Source organism: Aquila chrysaetos, chromosome 9 (genome assembly GCF_900496995.4).
Source record: "Aquila chrysaetos chrysaetos chromosome 9, bAquChr1.4, whole genome shotgun sequence".
NCBI classification, from domain to species: Eukaryota; Metazoa; Chordata; class Aves; order Accipitriformes; family Accipitridae; genus Aquila; species Aquila chrysaetos.
In genome coordinates this window covers 35014883-35039714 of record NC_044012.1, presented here as the reverse complement: position 1 = coordinate 35039714, position 24832 = coordinate 35014883, and the positions used below count along the sequence as shown (strand labels likewise).

General features: G+C 39.3%; 1 protein-coding gene across 2 annotated transcripts in view; it reads right to left on the bottom strand.

Moving 5' to 3' along the window:
- ADGRD1 (adhesion G protein-coupled receptor D1) overlaps positions 1-24832 on the bottom strand; it is a 161279-nt gene that overhangs the window by 32694 nt on the left and 103753 nt on the right. For both annotated transcript variants that reach the window (XM_030026639.2, XM_030026640.2), the window contains 5 exons: positions 23982-24085; positions 21080-21191; positions 14630-14783; positions 6945-7011; positions 5870-5936 (listed from right to left, as the gene is read on the bottom strand). In XM_030026639.2, the coding sequence (XP_029882499.1) occupies positions 5870-5936; positions 6945-7011; positions 14630-14783; positions 21080-21191; positions 23982-24085 (504 nt within the window). The remainder of the gene's footprint in view (positions 1-5869; positions 5937-6944; positions 7012-14629; positions 14784-21079; positions 21192-23981; positions 24086-24832) is intronic.

Below are 24832 nucleotides of genomic sequence, written 5' to 3'. Positions count from 1 at the left end.
CGTAAAAAAAAAAAAAAAAAGATGAAACGTCATTCTTCAAATTCTGAATTTCCTACATATTACAACAGGCAATGGAAGTTATGAACAATAAGCACCAACCAATGAATACTGAGAATCTTGCAAGCTCTCACTCAAACTGGACATGAACACTAAGATGTGGTCACGAAAACAGCACAAGCAAGATAGTCTCAAAGGAGACAAATTAGATGGTTTTCTAAAGCACAAACTATCCAGCATTTCTAGCTGAATTTTAAATTCTTTATATAAAAGAAATAAAATTGGAAATTAATTTCCTAGGTATGTTGGATGGTCTAAAGTGGAAATTTAAAAAGGCCTTGAGCTTCTCCTCGCGTGCAGACAGTGTGCATTTCCAGAGTGCATTAGTAATACGTCTAAAAGATGAGACGGAAACACTGTGATCTCACTGCTGATAAAAACCAAGGTACTTGTAAAATTAGCAACGAACCATTACACTCAAGTCCCAAAGTTCTATATTTAAATTTCCTGAACCACTTTAAAATTTCTGCTTAGGTATTTTGAGAAATTAGAGTAATCTCATCCAGCCTAAATAAACAGATTAGCTACAAATGTCTTCCTTTGTTAATGTTTCAGTAATTAAAGCATGGAGGTATTTCCACTGCCCTTATAATGGGAAACAAAAATACAGCCACTGAATTGTTCCTCCAGTGATTTTTTTGGCATCTGACATAAATACTTTGCCAATGAGCTGAATAGGAGAATGCTTAGTTGATGAAACACTCATCATGCTTTAACCTGTATCAGAATGTTCAAACTACGAGAATAAACATTTAGATAAGGGAACTGTATATAGGTCCTATTTTATACTTTTCTGAAAGGCCAGATTACCTGACCGTTGCAGTTATTTTGCCTTAAAATTACACAGGAACTTAGAGTATTTTTGCTTGCAGGTACTGGCCACACTCTACTTCTAAAAAAACCATAGCTAATAACATTAGCACTTGTTTCCTAACTCACAGGACTCCTTTCAAGGCAGCTTGTCCAACCTCAAGCACTCGCAAGTCTCTGCGAAATCAGCAGGAGCTGCCAGTTCCCATTATTGTAGGCTTGATCCAAAGCCCACCAGAGCCCATGGAAAGATCCCAATGACATCAGGGAGCTCTGGCTCGCTCTAGCGACAACTTCATCTCACTAAAGATTGTCAGATCAGGAAGAGAGTTAAATGACTAAAAAGGACCTCTTTCAAAATCTTTTCCCATAAAAATTTCCTCAGACCAGATACAGTGAGACAAATTCTTTCCCTCATTTAGTTTTTTTTGCAGGGGTGTCACCTAGATTTCCTCCAGGTCTCATGAGATTTTTGTTTCTTCTTTAGTACAGTGCAGAAATCCCATGTGTAAAACCCTCTGATGTGGTTTGCTGCATCCTAGCCAAGAAAAGGCTTGGCAGCACAGAGGAACTAAAAAAAAAAAATGGATAAAACATATTGCCTTAATTAAATCCATTGACCAGTTTTCCTCTAAAACCACAAACTATTTTAGGCTCCGCTTCAGTTTCGGGCAATGGTACAGGGATTTATAACCGACTCTTCCAATCCGAGGTTTAACATACTCTCTCATGGTGTGAGTTAATTTGATCCTTATCATGACATCAGTGGTAGCACACCAACACTGCAAGTTGTTGCAATTGAATCCCATTGCTAGGGCACATCGGAAATCACTACTGGGTATTATGCATTTCCAAACACAGCTAGTCGATTAAAGTAGATTGATGTTAAAATTTGGGAGAATGATTTTGGACAGCCTGATTCCACTTTTAGCTGTCCCAGAGCAACTACAGATGGAATAGACTAAATTGAGTTATTTTAGACTTCTTTGTACATGACTTCATATTAATGCATGTAGTATCACACCAGTCAGAGCTGAATATCAGAGCAAAACTTCAAGGTTGGAAAGGAAATACACAAGAAAATAAATAATAAATATAAAGTGTAACAGATCCCTGACTTCTACTCTTTCCTAATATCAATCCTTAATTTTTAATTTCTTACAATCTGTCCCCTTGTTCAAAAAAATGTTGCATGCTTTCCTGTTGGTTAAGTAAGAAGAAATTTAATTTTAAAATAATGAAGGATTTAATTTTGAAATAGTAATAGTGTTCATAACTGAGTGCTAATAAGAAAAAATGAGAAGCTTAGCAGCTGTGGTCTGTTCATTTGTGCCCTAATCCACCACAGCGCTTAAGTATGTACTTGATTTCAATGACTCTGAGGAATCCTGTTGTCTCAGGGCCTTTAAACACTATGGGTCCAATTCTGTCACCTTTTCCCATGATGAATGATGTCTAAGAAGGGACATAAATTGTCACTTTTCAATCAGTGGGCCTACCTGCAGAGTAAGATACTGTTCAACGTATGGAAAATATCCTAATTCTGCACTGGTACATAAAGGTATGAATAAATACCATGAGGCAACAGAACTTACTAAATCATGTATGATCAGCAGGTATAAGGGAGAGGATTTTTTTAGTATTGAATATTCATAAGCAAGTACCAACTGAAGACAGTGATGGCAATCTCAGCCTGGGACCCAAGTTCCATGGAGTCCCATCTGAAGACACTGGTTACAAAGCTGACATCCCCACAGCACAGAACTGTTAGCAATATGCTAATGAAAATCATTTAGCTCCATAAAAATGCTGTTTATCCATAAGACTTGTAAAAAAACACCAGGAAAATAACTACTTACAGGGAAAACAATGGAAAGGACTTGCCACTGCAGCCCAATATCTCCCCCCCTGCAATGGATTATCTGCAGCACACCCACTGCTCCATGTACATAGATGCTTTCCGCAGAATTTCCTTAATTCTGCCATATCTATGGAAACACACCAAGGCAGCAGATGGTTGATAACAAACAAAACCTTCTGCCAGAAGTTTTAATGTCTTGTTCCAAGAATTCAGGTGCTTTGTCAAGTTGTTTTTTTCCATTGAAGACATGTCCTAGGCCAACTTTGGTTGAGATTAGTTTGGTTTTCAAATTAATTGCAACAATGTTTTTTGCAAAGCTGCCTTAAGAGGATGCTACAGAGGCTTGGGCGAGGTGGTTTGGGGGACGGAGGAGAGTGATCTTTAAACCTTAAGATGCAGGTAGAAGCCAAAAGACCTACACGTAGAAGGAACTATTTCCTTCATCACATCCCTTGACTCAAACTCCAAGGAAAGAGCACTTTGGTTATGGGAATCCGTACAGGGCTGGGAGGTTCTGTGAATTACTCCCGAGAAAAGTATGTGTGAGTACTTTTTCCCAGTCACACTCCCACCACATCATTCTGTTTTAAGGCTCCGTGATGTCTATATTGCCTGTGAGGCTGTGACAGGACAAAAGTAGACTGTGTTTGCCTAGTCTCTAGGGAGTAGGAGTTGAAAAGAGCAGTCTCCCTGTTTTCTTTACAGCATAATCCTTTTTCTTGGCAGAGAGGAACTGTAGATGGAAGTAGTCAAAAACTGCTTTTTGAGAAGTATTTTCAGAGCTAAACACTAGTTCCTGCAACTAGTGGCTAATTCGTTATTTAGAGAGCACAGGCACACATGTACACACAAAATAGTGTTTAGCCTTGTTATTTCCCTATAGGCACTAACACATTTTTCAGCTAGCATACTCAATGCCCAGAGAGAATAATTTGTCAGCTAGCTTGCTGCTGTTTTGGGCAGGGCTGGGTTTAGACTATTTAACAAATTGCTCTACATGGATCAACCTTGTGAGCTCACTCTTTCTCTTTCTCAAAATATTTGTATCCCTGCAAGAATATAACTTGAGCTACACAAATATTATATATCATAAGTGAGAGCCAGGCAGTTAAACCCTTACTTTCAGTGGCAAGCAGCTACGCATGCAAATTGTTGAAAGCTATGCTCACTCAGGTGAGTAAGCATTTAACTCTCTGGCATGTTTTGATTAATACCATCTTTGGACAGCAGCTAGGAAAGATTTGATTTTACTGGTTGCATCTCATTTCCTCCTTTGCTGCTGAACACTGGCCAGAAAGCAAATGCTAATGTGAGAAGGAGACATTTGAATATTAGATTATTTTAACTGCTCTTCAATCATCGATATCTACATATCTTTGAATATAAACTCACATACAGAAGGTCCAAGGTACAGGCTAAGAAGGAATTAAGGTTGTTGGAACAAAGGCCAGAGCTGTTTAGCCAGCTGTAATCCAGCGATCAACATTTCTTATTTACAGGTACATGCTTTCACTTAGGTAAAAGAAATTCTGCCCTTACTGCACAGGGACTTTTCAGTCTTGCCATTAATAATTTGATTAAAATGCTAACATGAGACAATTTCTGTCACATCAATATAGCAACTATTTTCATTGGGGTTTAAATATATGTTTATATAGCCTAGTTTTTCAGAGGCTGTATCTTGGGTGGAAGATGCTGGGCTGACTCTAAGAGGTGCTGATTTCTCTGTCTCCCAGGCAAATGTTAAGATGTCCACTCAGCTGCAGGGTAAAATTGTCTGTGATAGAAAAGGTCAGCCAAGGAGCCACCTTCTGCTTGCCAAATAGTTACAGAGATATGCAATGGTAAACACTAGTTCTATATGTATAGATCTCCTTCCTCCCTTCCTTTGGCTTCTGAGCAGGATTTGTGGGGGTCTTCTGTGTGATGAAATTTGGGGGAGTTTCTCTGTGCTTTGCATGGAAATCCTAGCTTTCTTAGGGAATTACAAGGTACAGTCAGTGGCTCCTTTTGATGTTCCTCCATGCAAGTAGTCAGGATCTTATTTTACCTCACCCTCCTTAAACACCACAGCAGACAGACTCTGGTCTAGATTTGGGCTCGTGTCTTTACAGTCTAAGTAAAGCTTTAAAGACAACCTGATTTCACTAACCAGTGAGTCTATTCCATGTTCATACAGTCACTCTGACATTATAACCCACAGAAAAAATCGTAGATAACCTGATCGATTAAAGTATTGGAAACAGTGCTGAAGAGGAATAATCTCCCACTTAATCCCTGCAAACACCCCTGACTCCTTAAGTAATCATAGTGATTATGCTACAACTCACTGTAATTTAACGTGTGGGCATAATTAAACTGCTGTAGAGCATTTGTGTATCAGCATCAGAGCCATGAACCTGCACCCTCCCCTGGAAAGACGATGTTCATTATAGCTGGCAGAGGTCTTTGCAGCAGCCAGCCGAACCCCGGCAAGCTCATCCTAACGGCCCTGCCTTGATCAGCCACACAAACTGCTGTACCTGACATCGAATGCGATATCAGAGGACTAGCACAAATTCCTTATCACTGTAAGAAGACAGCTGTGGAGGCAGCTTGTTACCTTCCCCAGAGTTCACCCAAAGTGTGGCAGCTCATGTCGTTGTTTTAACCCATTCCTGCTAGCTGCTGACTGCTTGCAAACTCTGCTCATGATCAGCTTCGCTGAGGGCACTTGCAAAAGCAAACGTTTGAAATACCAGCGGGGTGGAATCAGCCTCTCAACTTTTACTGGTGTATATGAAACACAAACCACAGAGTTTGTTCTTTTGGGGGATCTGAGAATTACTAAAACTCCGAAGATTACTTGGTTCCACTCAGTTATTAATGGCCCCAACAGGGCTGTTTCAGAAGAGGGCCGTCCCAGTATTTTAGGTTGTATTTTTTTCTTGGAATAGTGAAATGAATAGTGTGAGAATTAATATGCATAAACTAAAACACAACAACACAAAAATCAGAGGAGGAGCAAAGTGATTCTGGACCGTTCATCTCTGGTGTTTCGCTGGCCTGGCACAAGGACTGACATCAGACCTTCAACGAGTCCTGCTGTGTGGCTGACACAGACGTGCAACAAGAAACAGCAGCAGCCGTGGTTTTACCTACCAGAATTACAAACAGCGCCGGTGCCACAAAAGCCCAGATTGCTCCATTCTCTAGCGAAAGCCAGCAGCTGCAGAGAAAAATCAGAATGATTTTAGATGAAACACACGGTCATTTAATTAGTAATGTTCTTAATTAAAAGAGACTAAAAGAGGGTGCAAAAAGACGGATAAATTTTAAAAGCAAGAGACAGGATAGAGCATCAATAAGAAACTCCTTTCCCCGTCACACTCGGGGAATCTGAGGCAGGATCTCATTTTGATTTGTATCTTGCAGAGTGTTGGTGACAGCTATCTGCCCCAGCACGTCTTCAAATAGCAATAGGGGCAGAAAGACGGGAAGAAAGGAAATGTTTTATTTGCCTTTTCTTGTTCTTGTACCCTGTATCACAGGCAGTCATTTCAGTGCTGTGAGCACTGTCATTGTAGCAAGAGACAAATTGAAGCCCTTCCTGCCTTGCCTGGCTGGTGGTGAGGAAGAAGCTGGGAAACATGCTGTCAGCTTCACGCGTCTTTCCTACAGCAGTGACGATATAAACCAGTTTACCACACACAGAGAAATAGCCCTTGCTCCAAATCCCTTGCTTACATTATGGTAGAACTGAATCCTATGGTGTTTTTTCAGATAAATTTGCTTTTCTTTTTCCAAATTAGAAAGGAACTTAATTTTCAAAAATTGTAACAATATCGATTCTAACGGCAGTTTTCTTCAAAAGATTAAATATCTTTAATCAAAGATTATTGTCATCTTGTTAGGAATGTTTCAGCCTGTGCTTTACTCTGTGCATGAGGTAAGCAGGGAGCTCACTGTATGAGGCCTTATGCCTCTGCAGCAAAAGGGAAAAATAAGCAAAACATCTCTGGAGCTTTTTGTGCATCATCTCAGCAGTGAAAAGCAAACCTGAGGCTTCTAGGTCTAAGAATATGCCTATGCAACAGTCGTGCTTTTGCAGGCTATCTCCCCTACTCCTCAGCAGGATCTTGCAGAACTATGGCCCTGGTAACAGATCTATGCATTTTTCTCCCCATCAGATTTTTCATCCTTATTGTGCCTGGAGTGAAGACATCTTCATACTCACTTGCCACTTTCTCCATAGCTGTCTAGGGATGATGTTGTAGAAATTATACAAATCACCAGTGGGCAGCCTGCAAAAAGGCAAAGTCAGTGGCAATATTAGTAACAAAAGTATGTCTTCAAGTAAAGCCTGCAAGTTCAGCTAAATTTCATGTGGACAACGGAACAGCTGTGTCCTGGTTTTGGCTGGGATAGAGTTACTTTTCTTTCTAGTAGCTGGTATAGTGCTATGTTTTGGGTTCAGTATGAGAAGAATGTTGATAACACACTGACGTTTTCAGTTGTTGCCAAGTAGTGTTTATACTAAGTCAAGGACTTTTCAGCTTCTCATGCCCAGCCAGCAAGAAGGCTGGAGGGGCACAAGAAGTTGGGAGGGGACACAGCCAGGACAGCTGGCCCAAACTGGCCAAAGGGGTATTCCATACCATGGGATGTCACACCCAGTATATAAACTGGGGGGAGTTGGCCGGGGGGGGATCGCTGCTCGGGAATTAATTGGGCATCAGTCAGTGCAATTGCATTGTGCATCACTTGTTTTGTACATTCCAATCCTTTTATTGGTATTGTCATTTTATTATTGTTATCATTATTAGTTTCTTCCTTTCTGTTCCATTAACTGTTTTTATCTCAACCCACGAGTTTTACTTTTTTTCTTCCAATTCTCTCCCCCATCCCACTGGGTGGGGGGAAAGTGAGCGAGCCGCTGCGTGGTGCTTAGTTGCTGGCTGGGGTTAAACCACGACAAGCTCAGAGTAATTTTAGAATTAAGTCTAACTTGACATCCTCCTGCAGCTGTGTAATACAACATGTTTGAATCAATTAATGTCAGACAAACAAAATGACTTCTCAATAAAGCACTAGTTTAACAGTCATACTGAATTAGTGCTAATTTCATTGAGAATCCTAGTCCTTTTTCAGCCTGTTTTTTGTTTATGTCGTTTCTGTCTCTTGCTATTCAAGCAGTGATATCCTGTGGAGCAGTATCAGGCTTATTTTAACCACCTTCCCCCCAAGTAGGTGCACCTTGTTCAAGAATTCAAAACAATCTAGAAAACAAAAGTCGAGTTTCTCAGAGGGGTGCGTGGCTAGCAGGTGAGAGGACAGAAATGGCAACATTGACTTCTCTAGAGCATCACATACAGCAGCAAGAGACAGTTCTGAAGAGACAGAAGCAAATTCAGATCCCACTCAGATGCCCAACCAAGACTTATTTTAACATAAATATGTAATAGCTCTACAAGATTTCTGTGTTTAAAATAAGACTATGTTTCCAGATGGGTTTTGACAGTTCCAGTGTGCTGCATCCTGGGAGGTGGAGGAGTGCTTTACAGGATTACACAGGAATTATACAAAGGCAGACAATTATGTCCTTCTGTCAGGGCGAGCTGCGTGTCTCTGGCCCTCAGCACTGCGATACGCTGTGGTGCCACTTTCACGCTGCTTTCCAGGCCAGGAGCTGGAGAGGAAGCGAGGTTTTTCTTGCCAACAGTTCTGAATATAGTAAAACCTCATCCCTTTAAATATTAAATTATTGTCTGTTAATTCTCATATGATTTAATAAAATGTGAAGGTTTGGGGTTTATCATCTTAAGGAATTTAATAACCAGGTCCCAGACAGAGTATTAGACATGATAGCTTAAAGTTTCAATTTTCTTTTAAATTCTTCAGGTTTTCTGCATGAGGCTTTGCAAAATTCTCTGACAAGCAATTTCTGCTTAATCTTACCAATATCATCCCCATAAAATTCTGTAAAATTTTCCTGTAATGACAGAACTATAATTTTTGGAAGAAGTATTTTCATTCTGTAATGATTGTGGTTAGAAGCACCTTGTATTTATAAACAAGAAAGATACTCGGTAGTTCAGGAGCAGCATCTACAGGCATTGTTTAGGTCTTAGACTTTGAAATACAATCTGCAGGACAGAGTTTTATGTCCCATAAACTTGATTCTGCTCTCCCATGCTTGTCCAAATCAGGAATAACTCCTTGTAAGTAATATTTGTGCAAGACCTAAGCAAAGGCAAGATTTGAGTTTACTGTCACATTTGTCTATTTAAGAAAGGCAATTCCTACACACATTTGAACAAAATAAAAAATAATTATATTCAACAGAGCAATTAAGCACAGACGTAAGCCTATCTGCTAAAACTCGGTCTGCCATGGGTATGTGAGCTACCTGGACTAAAGGTCCCACAGGTATGTCTACACATTCCCAATCACATCTTCGGTTGCTGAGTAGACATTGTTGATTGCCACTGTTTGTCTTCGGGTGCAAGTTGTCTTCCCACGGCAGGGACTTTGTCACAGAAGCAAAAATACCTGTGCCCAACTAACTCTCCTTTATACTTTTAGTCTGCCTTTTTTTTCCAAGTCAAATGTTGGATATTCAAAGGATTTAGCATGACTCTTTATCCATTTTAAATGGCAGTGAAGAAGAAAATTAAATACAGACTTCCTTTGGAAGATAATAAAACTTATGCAGATGAAGCATAGAGCAGTCATCTGCATAAAAAGAGCTGTTAAGTCAGTGAGAATAAAATGGTCTGCAGCCTACAGTGCAGTGTTTGCCTTTTCTTTGCATTAACAAGATATTAAATGGATAAGCGCAATGGAGGCAGAATCAAGGTTTTGTTACAGTAAAATTGGAGTATTTTTTCTTTAAGAAACAACCATGCAATAAATTCCATAAAGGTTGAAAAAAAATACATGTAGCCTATGGGGATCATAAGATTTGATCTGGACTGAAGAATTCATATGCGTTACATATTATACACAAGAGTAAGTGTGTTTGCTTAATCTTCTGTCAGTAATAATCACATAAGAGCTGTGAAGTTTAGTCTACACCCATAACAGGTAATGTTAATGTTGTGATGGCACTGGTTATCATCCATGAAAGAAATATGGTTATGGGTTTTTACTGTATCTGAATGTTTTCTCAGGTAGTAGATGCTACAAATATGCTCACCAACCCTACTCCAAATAGCCAAATTTATGATGCAACAGACTGTGCCTTCCAGAGCACAATATCAGATGAAAACATTCTAGCACACTTTTCTGGCAGCTGATCTATGGCACTGGTGTCATCCATGTCTCTGTAGTCCTAGAGCAATACAGCATCACATTCAAACGGGGTAAATCAACCCACATGGAGCCCTGTGCTGCTGCAGCTCGAGTTCTCTGGGTCCTCAAGCCAGCTAATTTAAAGCTACCTCCCAAACTCGGCATCAAAATACAGCCTGCATAGCAGGTATAAACTCTTAATACCTGGCACAGGAAGCCCAATAACACAGTCCTTGCTCAGACAGAATTCTCCCTCAGTACAACCCAAATACAGTCACTAGGGTAAAGCCTACAAAGAATGTCAGCTACGTCCTCTTATTCAGCATTAAACTTCACATCTAATCCACTTGCTTTATGTTTCTGAGGCACTAATGATAAATAAAATGGAAAATGCTTGTAAATCTGTATGCTGTATTTTGAAAGCTTCTGTGTCTTCTATACATAGCAAAAAAACAGACGGACTATAGAAACTCTGTGGCAGACAATTCAAAGCAATTTTAGGACATTAATTCTAAAATGCTAAATATGTCATTTATTGAGAAAGATGAAGCATTAGACACAAATGAAAGTAAATTTCCTTCCAATACTGAAAAGATGTACTTTACTTGAGGGGGGGAAGTATATTTCCTATTTGTTTTGTAGAAGTTAATTTTCTATTATTTACTTTTTCTTCTGCTGCGTTACACTGTATCTATGCAGAAGTCTGGGACTACATCAAGAAACAGCAAATAAGGAAATGTAGGTCTTTTGACAGCTCAGAACAAAATCTTCATTCTAAGGCAGTCTCTAAAGGAAAGGAGATTGTCTGAAAGAGCAAACCATGTTAAGGCCAAAGTGCCACAGCAAAATCTTCAGTATCACAGACTGTATCATCAGTTTCCTAAAAATGGGTAGGTGGGAAAAGTTTTGCTACAATAATCTGTGTGTGTTATGCTGAATCACCAAGGCAACAAAGTATTTTTTGTCCCCCAATCAGTCTCAAGGTAGTTTTAAAGGTAGGATATCATCACCTTCTTCAGATTGCTCTTCTTTTGAATTTCTGACAACTGCAGTCTTGGAGGTAATTTTAGCACCCTTGGGACTAAAGATAATCCACAGGATCTTCAATCAACTCTGCACATTTGGTATCCTGTCTCTCTGATTACTGTTGAATTCATTTTACAGGAGTACTATCTCTCAGAAATCTCAATAGATGTTAGGAGACCAGTGATCCTTGGCATAGAGCTCTTTGTCCCTATCTCCTCTCATTGCCTCAAGTTTCGATTTGTCATTAATACAGACTTTGCAAACTTTTACACATGTACCTAGCCCAGTGTTTCTGCTTAAATAAGAATAGTGGGTCTGGTTTTTAAATTCAGGAATGGGGTTTGTCATTATTCCAGGAACTATGAGTTTGCAAAAGTCAAATGCATTCACACTTCAATTAAAAGCAAAGAACGAAGAAATGAACTATCTGTTCTGACTAACATGAGATAAGACTTTGTCTTCAAATTCTTTCAACCATCGTTGGTCAGTATAATAATTAGCTAGGCCAAAGTGTAAAAAAATGGCCATTTTTATTAGATACTGAAAAATTAATATCTATTATGGTCTCTGGATGGCACAAGAATGCTTGGCTTCCTTTTGACAGTTGCATTCAAAGCAAACTTACCCTCATTTTAAGAGCCAAACAGAATAATTTTAGGACAAAACCCTTTTAGCCTCTTTCCCCAGCCTTGCAAGACTTCTATTTAGATGTGGGAATTTTATGGAATGTATATAACTTCTCTCTATTGTACTTTCATCAAGTTCATGAAGAACAACCCAAACTGTACCCCATAGAACATGAGCACACATTGCTGCTGGAGGCAGTACTGATGCTTGATCTCTACTTAAACATTTCTATTCATATTCAGTGCCAATATGGTAACAAAAGAGAAAATTGGGAACTGACAAACCTTTAAAGCATTGAAGCAGTGAACACTACAATGTGGATTTTATCTCTAAAAACATCATTATTCAGCAACACCATTACCAACTGAATGAGCATTAGAGTTACATACCAGACAATGAGTTACAATGCTGTTGACTGAATGATGGTTGCCCTGATACTTATCAAGAGATAAACAATTTGGAATACAGTTGCCTAGTTAAATTATTTCAGCAATGTTTAGACACACTTGCAGCAATGACGTGATGTCAGATATGATTAAGGAAATTCAAGATTTAATTCAAATGTAAATACTTTGAGCTATATGGAGAAAATAAAGCAATACATGCTACTTTCCCAGCAACATGGTAGATTTACTGGATTTCAGAAAACATATTTTCTTCCAAGACATTGTAGGAATAATAATTGGAACATGCTTTCCAAAATTAAAATATTTGTCGAAAAAGGGCTTTTGAAAGGTTTACACAGAGAAATGTATTACTGTTATATGGATGATGTCTTCCACTATCTGCCTCCAACAGTACCTTTGCTACATTTAAGAAACAGAGCATGCCACCAGATTTCTTACACAATCTTTGCCAAGAAAACTGATATAGAAACTTCTACTGCTGGTGCCTCCTGTATTTTGCCACATACATCTATTTTGATGACAAATACCTACTGTTGGGCCTGAGGGATTATCCTCCAAAGCATTACTCAAAATACCACTGAAGAGACTTTTTAGTAACCACATTTAACATTCCATTGGGTTACGTACCAACAGGCTATGTACTCATTGTGCTAATTACTACTAATTGAGTGGTAGCAATCATATTGCAATAAAATGTGGCAAAATGCAACATTTAGTACTAGTCTATCACAATCAGATGCCGTGTTTATCCTTGTGTCTTCTAAATCACTTTGTAGATCACTGCTATTTTACAATAAACAAACCTTACACAAAATGCCAGAAAAAAAGGGTAAAGGTGCATTGCGGAACATATAAATCATTAATTTATTTTCATAAGGTAATTAATGACTGATTGTAAATTGAGTTAATCAAAGCATCTGCTATAAGCAAATACCCCAGTGAATTAAAATCCAGTTCTTAATTGTTATATTAACAGTTGTGGCTTTTTACATATTATTTCTGAAGGAGAAAGAGTTCTCAGGGGTTTATGAGAACATTTTCTTTGGTTTGATCTGCTTGGATTTGTATTCCATGAGCTCTGGATTAAATAAATCCACAAGAAACCTCTCTAACATCAGCAGATTTCTCTACGTTTAGTACTGAAGCTAGAAGAATCTACAAATCTCCAATGCCTTCAACGCTCAGCCTGTCTAGGTTCTCTTACTTTTGGGTCTATGTGCATGAAAAAGATCAATTACTCCACTTAGCCTGTTTTGAGTAGTGGTTCGGGGCGGGGAGGAACTATTTTACACAGCTCTACTAAAAACTCAGCAAAACAGCTTTCAAATGTTTTCAGCAACCAAATCTTTAAGGTGTGTATTCTTGGCATGCAATCCGGCCATTCCTTAAGAGAAAGAAAACTATCTTAAAGCAACCAGGATAAGGACACATGTAGGTGATACTCCTGAACCTGTCACAGAGAAACAATGAGGCCAAAGAAAAAGACTTCTAACCAAATTGCAGTTTGTCCCCTCAATTTAGCAGATATTGTGTTCACCAGAGGACTGTATCAAATGGCCCTTAGACAGAACTGCTAAGCAGGAGATTTTAAAACAAAGAGGAATGATGTACAGAATTAAAAGGCCATGTTAAAAAAAGGACAAGTAGGCAGCTGTTGAAATATATAAGTGAACAGCATTACTATCACCCAGATCTGCATGGTGCCAATAGGTATTAAACATTCCAATTACGACTGGAGTAGGTCTGTATTATTGGTATAACTGGTTTTCATTCAGCTTCCAAATGAATTTTTTGGGGGAAAGCTAATGCATGTTTTAACTTTTTTTGAAATTATCTGTAATTACATATATATTCCTTTGCTATCTTTTTACATCTCTCCTTTTGACTCAGCATATGAGATTTTCTTCTTCTAAATGTTTGTCAAGCATCATTGCTGTACTTCCAGGACAGTGAAAGCAAGCTAGCTTTCATCTGCTGTGAAGGGTCTGGAACAAAATACTCAGTTTCGACTCCTCAATATGCACACAGATTATGCTTTCGTTACTGCATTTAAAAAGCTGTGAATTGTTATCTGTGAGATTCCTGTGTCATAGGACTACATTTTTATTCTTAATAATAATATTGAGGTTCCATGCAGCCTTTTTCGTCTAAGGATTTCGAGGCACAAAACATCAACTGATGAAGTCTTGTGATACTCCTGTGCTACTGCTCCAATTTTTATGTATGGATTGCAGAATACAGATAGAATAAGCCAGTGTTGTGAGTTAGAGCCAAAAAAGACCATACCAGTGCAGTGAGACCTCCCTCCCACACTCTTGCTATTGATTCGTTAATTAAGGATGTGATCTGGCCTAGTGAGGTGATGCAATTCACTGCAGTGGAATTAGGTTTAGAGACTCTACATTTTAAAGTCTGATTACAGTCAGAAAAATGATACATTTTCTTATCCAACAGACCTACTCTCAGTAAGGCAAACTATGATCATAAGACGACCATTTTACATGTGCTTCTGAATATAATCTTATCCTACAGTGAGGAGACTTAAAACAAGCAGCTACTAAGTGCTTACCCCATCCAATTCCATAATAATATAAGTGCTTGCTCTCTTCTGACCCAAATACCTTGATCACCATACTGTAAAGATGAAATCCTTCTACCAGCATCCATGCAAAAGCACTCAGGAAGAAAAAATGAAGGAGAATGGCCAAGATCTTGCAAGGCACCTAAATTGAGAAAAAAAATTAATACATTAATTCTTTGTGATGCAGTCACATTGCTTTTCCAATTTATTTTTTTTATTTCTGTATACATTTACACTGTAAATGCTAAATCACTGGAGCAAAACAGTCTTAAAAACAAAGCACTAGAGAATTTCATTTTTCTACAGCATTTTCAGATAGCTTCAGAGTAACAAATCCACTTACCTTCTAACAAAAAACCAAAAAACATTGCCAAATGTGATGTGGAAATCCCAACTGATTATTTGTTTATAAAACAAGGAGTAATACTCCTCCTAAAGTCTACAAAGTATTTAAGAATTCAAAACTGAAGGCTTGACATCCTGTTGCTGAGCCTGTAGTAAATATAAGGGAGTCAAAGAAGTGGGGGTGCAGGCATTGTCCTGTACCCTGCTCCCTGTTGTGTGATGGTAGAAAAACCAGCATAGTTCAATCCTCATTTTCTATGAAGAACTGGTAGGAAGTCAGTGGATCAATTAAGCTTGAGCGAAACATGGAAATTTTAAAATAAGGTGCCATGTTGAACCTGTTCTTTAGTTACACTTTGCCATATGGCTTTCCTACTTGGCTGTTCTTCATATCAAAAATAGGACAACACAGAAATTAAATCACATTGTATTCCCGTGTCTGTCTGTCTGGGTTAGGAATTCTGTAAAAGTCTCCTATGCTCCTCCATCAGCAATACTAATATAGACATTTCAAAAAATTATAGCAAGCTATCATTGGCTCTTGACTCCTAATTGCTCTATGGTGGGCATCTAGTTTGCCTGCCTGTTTGAATTCTCAATTTCCCATAGACTGAAATATGTACCAGCTGTATATGAAGTCATATTTGACAACAACACATCTAGTGAATAAGGCGAAGAACTGAAAGTCTTCTCTGTAGGGTGTTTACAGACAATTTGAATACTCCTTGATAGCCCTTTATTCACTATGTGCTACCAAGACTATGGAAATAGGAGCTAATACAATACATACATACTCCGTTGTTGAAGAAGAATACCATCTAGAAAGTGAGCCCACCTGGTGTAAACGGGACTATCTGTTTCAATTTAAACTATAACATGTTTTGAGGTGAAACAAATGCTGCCCCAAAAGAGAGGAATGCCATGACTAAGGCCATGCAGCAAGAAGTAAAAACATCCTCTTGAGTCCTGTTTACACCCGCCTCAGTGCTTATGGCCCACTGGGCGCTGCAGGAAATGCAGTCTGGACTTCAGACCTGGCTTTTCCTTAAGGAGTTCCTCAAAGAGATCTTTACATTTTTCTTTAAGTCTCCTATCGGCCTACCTTACGAAAACAGGAAAACCTAATCCTTTCTTCTTCCCCACTCCTCACGTATTTGCACAGCACATTCTCCTTTCCCCACTAATTGCTTTTCGAGGATGTCTCACCACAAGTGGTTTCACTCATCATACAGTAATTGAACAGATGTGACTGCCAGCGATCTTACCACAAGATAACCTTGGTTGGTTTGCTTTCAGTTAAGGCACATTTTAAACATGCTCTTGGAACGAGGCCCAGCTATATCTCAGTTTTGCATCCTGTAGCATACTGATGATGGTCATTCTGCTCTGTAGTTGTAACATCCCTTCTGTGACACCTACAGAATTTCAGAGGGGTTGCTTGCATGCAGTCCATGTAAATGGGAAGACTTTTTTTTTTTTTTCTTCAAGGTTTCCCTTCCTTACCTGGACAAGTCACAGTAAGGTATCCAGGCAGGTGGAGTCTGTGTGCTGAGGAAACATTACCAGTAAGAACCAGTTTGCTGCCACAGTGGTCTTCAGATGTTAATCATTAGTTCCCTTTGTTGCATTAGCTTAGCTGCCCTGTGCTGGCATTTTATTCTTTTTGTTGATGGTTCGGGATTTTGTACACTAATGAAAATTAAAACGTTGGGACTTGACAGTATAATGCGAACTGAAGCTTTCCCGTACCTTCTCACTTGTACTCAGCTGGTTCTGTTCTAGTGCAAGGACATTCTAATGCAAACCCACTGTGACTACACGTATTAAAAAGCAACAGCTTTGGGTTTAATTCATCTAAGTGCAATCTGTAAGTGTTTTAGTATGTCGTGATGTTCGGTGACATACAACTAAATCAGATTTGCTTATTGACAAAAACTGTAAAAACCTTTCCAGTTAATTTTATCATAAGGCTAAATCCATTTCAATGCCTTTTGATTTCTACAAGAAGATTAGTCCATGGAAATAAAAATGCAACATAAAGCTGACTTACAAGCTAGTTCTGTCAAATGGATACTTTCCAATTTTTGAGTAGAGAAATAATATGAATCACAAACCAGCAGAAAAATAAAACATAGTGAAGTAGCAGGAGGCTGGTCTGTATATAATTTTGTATAATACCGAGTTGCAGATTTTTACATAAAATCCATAGCAAAGTTGTTACTCATTCTGTATTTGTGCCTTAATTATTACTTTGAAGATACTCTAAAATGATACTCTAAAATGACAGAATTGCCTTCTTGAAAAAGGCACTGAAAAGCTGAGGCTTTTCATATTAAAAACAAGCCGGTGTCCCTTGCTGTATCACACAATGCACACTACTTTTGGTAGAATACCTGTAAAAAGACAGATCTCATTACTGTTACTCTTACAGTTGACTACTTGTGAGTCTGTGGAAATAGAAAAATCAGTCCAGCCAGTAGCAAGGCCTATCATGTCATAGTTGTTGAGAAAATAAAGCAGACTCTCAGAAAATAATTGTCATTTGTTTACTGAGGACAGTCTAAAACAGATAGGTAAATTTTCTAAATTCAACTTATAATAGTGTTTTCAATTTAAGTGGCAATCTTACTGCATTATACAGAACCCTCCGAAAATGCCCTGCCTTGCAATCTGTGTGCTGCTTTGATACACAGTCTTGAATTTCTGCAGATACATATATCATAAACAAAAGTAGCTCATTTCATCTCTCTGTTTGGAAGTGTTTTAAGCAATGCCATGCAGGAGTACTGAGTGAGAAACAGCTCAATACACTGATGCAGAACTGCAAATAGTAGACACATTAAAATTTCCAGTTGTGCTGGAAAAACACAGTACTGCCTAACACACTATACTTCAATTTTAATTTTCCTATGTCTAAATAATACTTCACTTTCTCCCACAAACATGCTCGGGTCTTTGGAAGGCTTCAGTAGCCTAAAGATGGTTAATTATTTTTGAATGGACACTGCTGTTTGGGATTCTGTTAAAAAAAAAATTGTGCGCTCTATTCTATAGCAGAGAGCAAATAACTAAGACAGCAAACCTCTCTGAAGAAACAAATCCACCTATTGCTGAAAGTCTAAGTCATTAGACTGGCACGTGGATAGCAAAGATATCTTAGGGACGTGGCAGTAGAGGAAGAAAATGCTGTGTGGAAAGATATTTGCTTTCTCTAGAAGAAATATATCCTGGTTTCAGGAATAATAGAGTTTTGTGGTTAAAAATTACTCCTACTCTACAAAAGGAAAATTGCTGTAGTATAAAGTGTAAATGATTAAATAACACACCTGAAATTACCAGGGGAATACTATATGCCATATCCAGAATCAAAAACTAAACAACCCTAGAGACGGAGATGGGAAAAGGATGGAGAGTCCAAAGGCAGTCACGCAAGAAAGCGATGCCAGCTCAGGGCCTGTTTCTACGATGCCATTCCCTATTGCACTGTATTTCCTCAAGCAAACTGGTACCACTTGCCCTCTCAAGCAAGGGCTCTTGTAAACTGTTTAGCACTAGATACACCCACCTTTGGCAGAGGCACAAGATTAACAAATTCATACCTTCTAGTGTAAATACTGCCTCCCTCTTTTAGTAAACTACCATTTAGCAGTCCAATTAAAGAAGCAATTAAAGGTATTAAAACTGATGTCAAAGCTAGGGAGAACAGAGCATGCAGAAGATAAGGACATGAGACTAATAAAAGGATGAATCACAACACCCCTGATCCCAAGAGGTTAAAACAATAAAAATAAAATTGTAGCAGAGAGTATGTATATCATGCTTTTCAACTTTAAGATCTTTACAGTATTGTGCCCTACAATTACTGCTGTTACAGAGGAGATAGGGCTGAGATATCCATGGATTCTGTGAAGTGTTTCACTTCGGAAAGCCTGTGGTATAAAACAAGTCTTGCTTTCTGTGTGCTACTGTTTCAATTTAACTAAAGTAAGTTTTGAGTAGGTTTAAGAGAAATGAAAATATGCACCTATTAAGCTGCAATTTAAGTCTATGTGAGCATTTCACAAGCTTAGCTAAACAAGCAAGACATCTGTGTGTGGACAAGGCACATTATAAATGTAGGTGGACACTGGGACAGGTCTCTGGAGAACGCAGGATCTACCTACATCCAGCTAAAAACAGGAAACGCAATTAGTATTTCATAGTATTTTAAAAGACTGGAGGTGACGCTGGCCTTGATAAGGTGTAAAGAGGCTTTTACACGTTATCTGAAGTGACTCAGTTGGATTGTCTGAAAATCTGGAATGGGTGAAAAAGGAAAAACTGTGAGAATAAGACACCCTGTTATCCTAAGTGAACGTTTTATTGCCCTCAAGCCTATGTCCTTCCAGCAGTTAATGCCAGGTTTCCATTGTCTTCAGTTGTAAGTTGTATCTTTTGCTGCTCTCCACTCTCTCATTTTCCTTCTAAACCATTCCCTACCATTTTCTCCCTTGCACATTATCTTACTCATTCAGAGCCTACCTGAATGTTAAACAGCAAAAGAGTATGAACTTAGTTTTACAAAGTGCTTTTAGATCCTCAGGCAATAATAGCCTATGTAAAACCAGACATTATTGTTATTTATAAACTGGACAGATGTTCAAGAGATCCCCTTTGAGTGGAATAAAAATGAAAGTGGCTGTTGCAAAATGAAGAGTGTGCAAACCTCATATTTACTTGTAATGAGAAAAAAAAGAATAAAAGATTAATAGAAACTGCTCGTTGCTTGTCAAAAGTAATATGGAGCAACAGCTGGTCACTAAAGTAGCCAAGTTTTGACCATTACAAAAACAGAGCACACTGGAAGATTATTTTAAAATCAGTTTTTGTTTCTGCTTTTTGCAGGTGGGACTTTCCATCAACAGACCTTATGTTACTTTAAATAACATTTTTTAAACACAACAGTGGAAATAAATTGGATTTACCAGTATGTAATACTGTTAACTTGGCATATTCGTCTTCATCTAACCCAGCTGTTTTAGACGCCAGTTTTAATGGTTTGGATCCCAGTACTCTGTATAAGGAATTCCCACCTGTAGTAGCAGATCCATAAAATCAATCTGTAATTTCAAGTTCCGATCTATGTGATCAGACAGAAAAAGCCTATACATGCATAGAGCTTAAGTACCACATAAGCAATATGAAGGTGTTTGTCATTTGCTTAAGTGGTTGCCTTAGATGCCCAGAGAAGTATATACATGTTTTACGACACTGAGGATCTCGGATTAGACTCTTACACAGCGATACTTAGAGGTAGTGCTTTCTGCCACCTCTGGCTGATTAAGCAATAGTTGCTGTACCTTTCTCACTGATTATTACTCAGGTCAAATAAACATGGATGATACTTAAAAATCATCCAAATTTCCAGAGTAGAGATCATGATCAATAAATCTGCTGTTCAGAAAAACAGCATATTCTACCGCACAAATAAAACTTTATGAGCAAAAAACAAAGACCTCCTGTCTTGCTCTACAAGAAAGAAGAAGAAATTGCCACAGCTCCATCAGGAAGCTCATTACCTTCCAAAAGGAATAAGATGACTTTTTAATGAGGGAAAAAAAGGCAAACTGTACCACAGCAGAGAATAAACAATTAAAAAGAACCATCCCCACCCACCCCCCCAAAAATGCCACAACCCAAAACCCTAACAGAAATACAAGTACCTTACCTAAATACAAAATTCATACCATTTTCTCCAATACAGAATTCCTACAGTTTTCGATACAGAGAATTAATGAGAGAAAGCATAAACCATGTCATGCAGAAGTCAGCCATGCTATTTGAACACACAAGTGAAATGTACTCCATTACTATGGTGATTTTTCCATTTGATGGGTGCATATCTCTTTCAGTTTTGCAAACATCCAGACATGGCCAGCTACTATGATAACACTATTTGGATGCACAGAAGGCTTTATCCAGTGTTTTAGGATGTCATTGTTGGCTAAGGCACGTTAAAAATAGGAGATCTCACATGCAAGACACTTTCTTGCACGTGGCATTCATTCTGTGGAGGTGCCTCACAAAAAAACAGTCACTCTTTTTAGCACTTACTGTTCCAGGGCTGAACTGAAAGCTGGTGAGGAGCAGGATCTGAGCCACCAAGACAGCAAAGGACAGGTTGGCATGGATATGATAGCGCTGGTTGCGGATGGTGCTGACAGACCTGGCAGAAGACAGAAAGGCACATAAATAAAACGGTATTCCAAGAAGCACAAACGTATTTATGAAATATCAGCAAGCATTTTGGTTGGCTTTTGGTCATTCATTTGGCGGGGGGTTATCAGGGTGTCATTTGAGCACTCCTTCCACCAGGATGGAGTGGTACCTAACTGGTTTCCTTGATATTCTGCCGCCATCCTGAAGGCAGCAGAAAGACTGATTTGCACATTAACTAGCTCTGCTAATGACTTGTGACAGAATATTAGCAAAGGGCTTGATCCTGAATGGTGCTGCACTGTCAAGGAAGTCAGATCTGCACCTCGCAGAAAGTCTACTGCACCTTGCACCATCTAGCCCACCCTGTGCCACAGAGTTTCCGGTTTGATTTTGTTGGTATTTGCCTGTATTAGAAATAAGGGAACGTGAAAAGACATTGGTTACAATATTGAATTTACTATTATCAGTTTTTGAGCACAGGAACTAGAGCTACTTATACGGATGGGCAGTGCCTATCTTGACAGAGACCTGACCTTGATTACAGCATCATTTGAACATCTCTCTCTTGGGTTTGCAAAAACCAGCTGGAAATCTGACAACAACATGCTTTCCTGGGAGTCTTCTGTTCTCATCCAGAAATAGGAAGGAGAAAACAAACAAAAACATTTATCTGAACATTTCAGGCCTTTTGCATAATTTTATTCTTCCCTCTAAAAAAAGAACAGTACTAGTGATAACAGGTTTTCTGTTTCAATCCCTACTGCCTGCCAGCCCCTCCCATCAGCTTGAATCATTCCAGGAGACCTGGACCATTTGGCTGTGTGAATGGCAGTGCTTCCTCCACACAACGGTAGGCACTCCCATCTTTTTGTCCTGTCACACTGGATGGTGATGACTTTTGCAACTGCTGGTGACACATGGTGCGTGCCCCCTGCAGCAGGGTGACAGAGACGACAGTGCAGACGATGGCTTGCTGTCAGCCCTGCTCTTCCAGCACTGTTGTAGCCAGTGCTTCATTAGAAGGGAGTGAAGAGGGAGACAACAAGAAGTATCAATGTCCTAAAAGTAATTCAAAGAGACAGGTTGTGCTGCCTGGTGCCAATGGCTTTCTAATAAGGAACTTCATGTAGTCGCAGACTGGAACATCGTTACCCAGAAGGCAATCAGAACTGCCGTCCTGGGAAGCAGCCGTCATTGCCAGTACGCGAAGTAGCAAAGAACTTGCCAGATTCCTCTCCGCTTACCTCATGGTCATCTAGCACTACATTGCAAAATTTCATTTCAGCTGTTTAATGAGGCCTTGCTCTCCAGTGAAAACCTAATCAAATTATTTTTAATTGGCAGTTTGAATGGTTGTGTATGTAGGTGGGGTGCTTAACCCTGTGACAGTCAGCTGGGTACAAGCTCTCTTTCCAAGTCTCCTGTTTGCCTCCAGTTTCTTGAGTTTTCAGCCCCGCTGCAGCAATACCACCTCCTTTTGCTCCTTTTTCCTTTCTAAAGACTGTAACATCCAGGTTTGCACTTTGACAAAAATGGAGCAGATCATTCCTTTTAGCCTAAACACGCCAACAGCACAATGCCAGATAGGCAGATGTTGGACTTATTTAGAGTGGATTTTGCCATGCGTTAGCACTTAATCCAAGTATGACCAACACAGATCTTGAGACTTGGAAATAATACGGGGTTTGGAACAAACAAACATTGCAACTGGGTTTCAGCAAGCCCTTTTTCCTAGAAACTGGCCTCTTAACAGGATGTCCAAAAGACATGCTTAGACACAGAAATCAAAAATTGAACTTCTGCGTAGGAAGAATATGGTTTAGTGTGTGAAAGGAGACAAGAATCCCATTCCTCACTGTGCTCCCAATCTGCTTTGCAACCTCAGACAAGTTACTTCACCCATTGTCAGGTTTTCTGGTTTTTATTTAGACAGAAACCTCTACGAAAGCTTTTTCAGAAGTGTTTGTATCAAGCCTAGCTGGGCCTCAAACTCAGTTGTCACTGCTGGAATATAAACAGGCATAAAGACCCTAACCGCCCCGTGGCAGAAACCTTCCCAGCGCAGAGATCCCTCGAAGGGGCTGCCGTGTTACAGGCAGGAGGCTACAGAGATCCAGAGGATTTAAACATAAGCCATGGAGTGAATTTCACACTGCCTGTAGTGTCCTTCATCCTATTAAAGCAACACATTAGAAAACTAGCCTAACAGAGAACGGCAAGATATTTGAAAATAAATGTGGGTTATATGATGTAATTGCGTACAAGCTGTATGAAACAGAAGTGAGGCAGCTAACGTTGACCGAGCCTTCCTTTCTGGGCATACCTTTATAAACACACTGCCTTACAGACAAGACAGTTGAAAAGCAGAAAGAAGTACTGATTGTACACTCCAAGCAATCCAAAGGTGTATGTAGGGGGGGAAGAGGGGGTGATCCTGCAGTCCTTGTTCATACTGTACTTGCTCTGATCTCCAGACCAAGCCTTCCTACAGTCTCCTTGCAAGATTCCTGAACTATAGCAAAACATGGAGAGTTTAAAAAAAAGTCCCAAAATCCCTCACAGGATGGAAATGGCTTGCTATATAAATACCACCCCATTTCAGGAAATGGAAGTAATTTAGAAATAACCAACCAACTGTTACAAATACATGTGCAGAATCTAATTAAGGAATGTTGTAGAATTAATAGCCTTTGTTTTATCCTGAGCACCTGAAGGGATCCTAACCAGTGGCCTGAAATGCGCTGCTTGGCTTTCTGCACGATACTTGCTCAGCAGGTATTAAGTTAAAATTACTCACGACAATATAGCAAATGTGACCAGCGTGATCGTCAAGCAGAAGATGGACAGAGCACAGCCAATGTAAGTGATGGAGGAGAGGGCCACCTGGTGTTCTCTTGTTAGCTGTACACAAAGAAAAAAAAGAAATAAAAACTATTAATTGATTTATTACTCTACAGAACCTCAGGTCAGCCCCCCTGCACATCGCGTTTCCTCCTCCATCCGCCCATATATAAGCTGATGTTCACAATCATTCGCTGCTGGTTCTAACACAGGAACTGAAGAGCCAACTCCAAACTCAGTCGCACAGCCAGGGCATCCACCTGCCCATGGCATTTTGGTTGTCTCTTTTATTTCATAAATCAGTATTTCCTCAGAATGTTAGTACCTCTGCTGCTGCAATATCGTCAAGCCTGAGATTAGAGCGTCTTATTGGGCTGCACAAACAATGTCAGCAATGGGATCTTTCACAGCTCACAGGGCACTTTGCTAATGCTCTCACGCTGCAATAATTTACATCATTGTGCAAATACCAGAAGTGCTTCACAGCAGTGAGAACTGACACACCAAGGTAACCCATAAATCACAGGCCATTTATAGCCCACTTGTTTTGTTTAATGCATCATGTTTTCAGTGCCTGTTGAAGGAGCTGGACTGACATCTACAGAATGGAAAACCACAGAAAAGACCCAGCATGAGCAGTCAGGTTGTAAGCCTCCCGTCTCAGCCTCTGTTTTTATCTACAGGCACCTTTTGTAAAGTAATTCAATTTTCATGAACATTTGATGCGTAACTCCATAGTGTCCACCACCAGGACCTATGTTAAAACCTGGGTAGATTCAATGGGTGAGGGACAGTGTGTTTTGATCA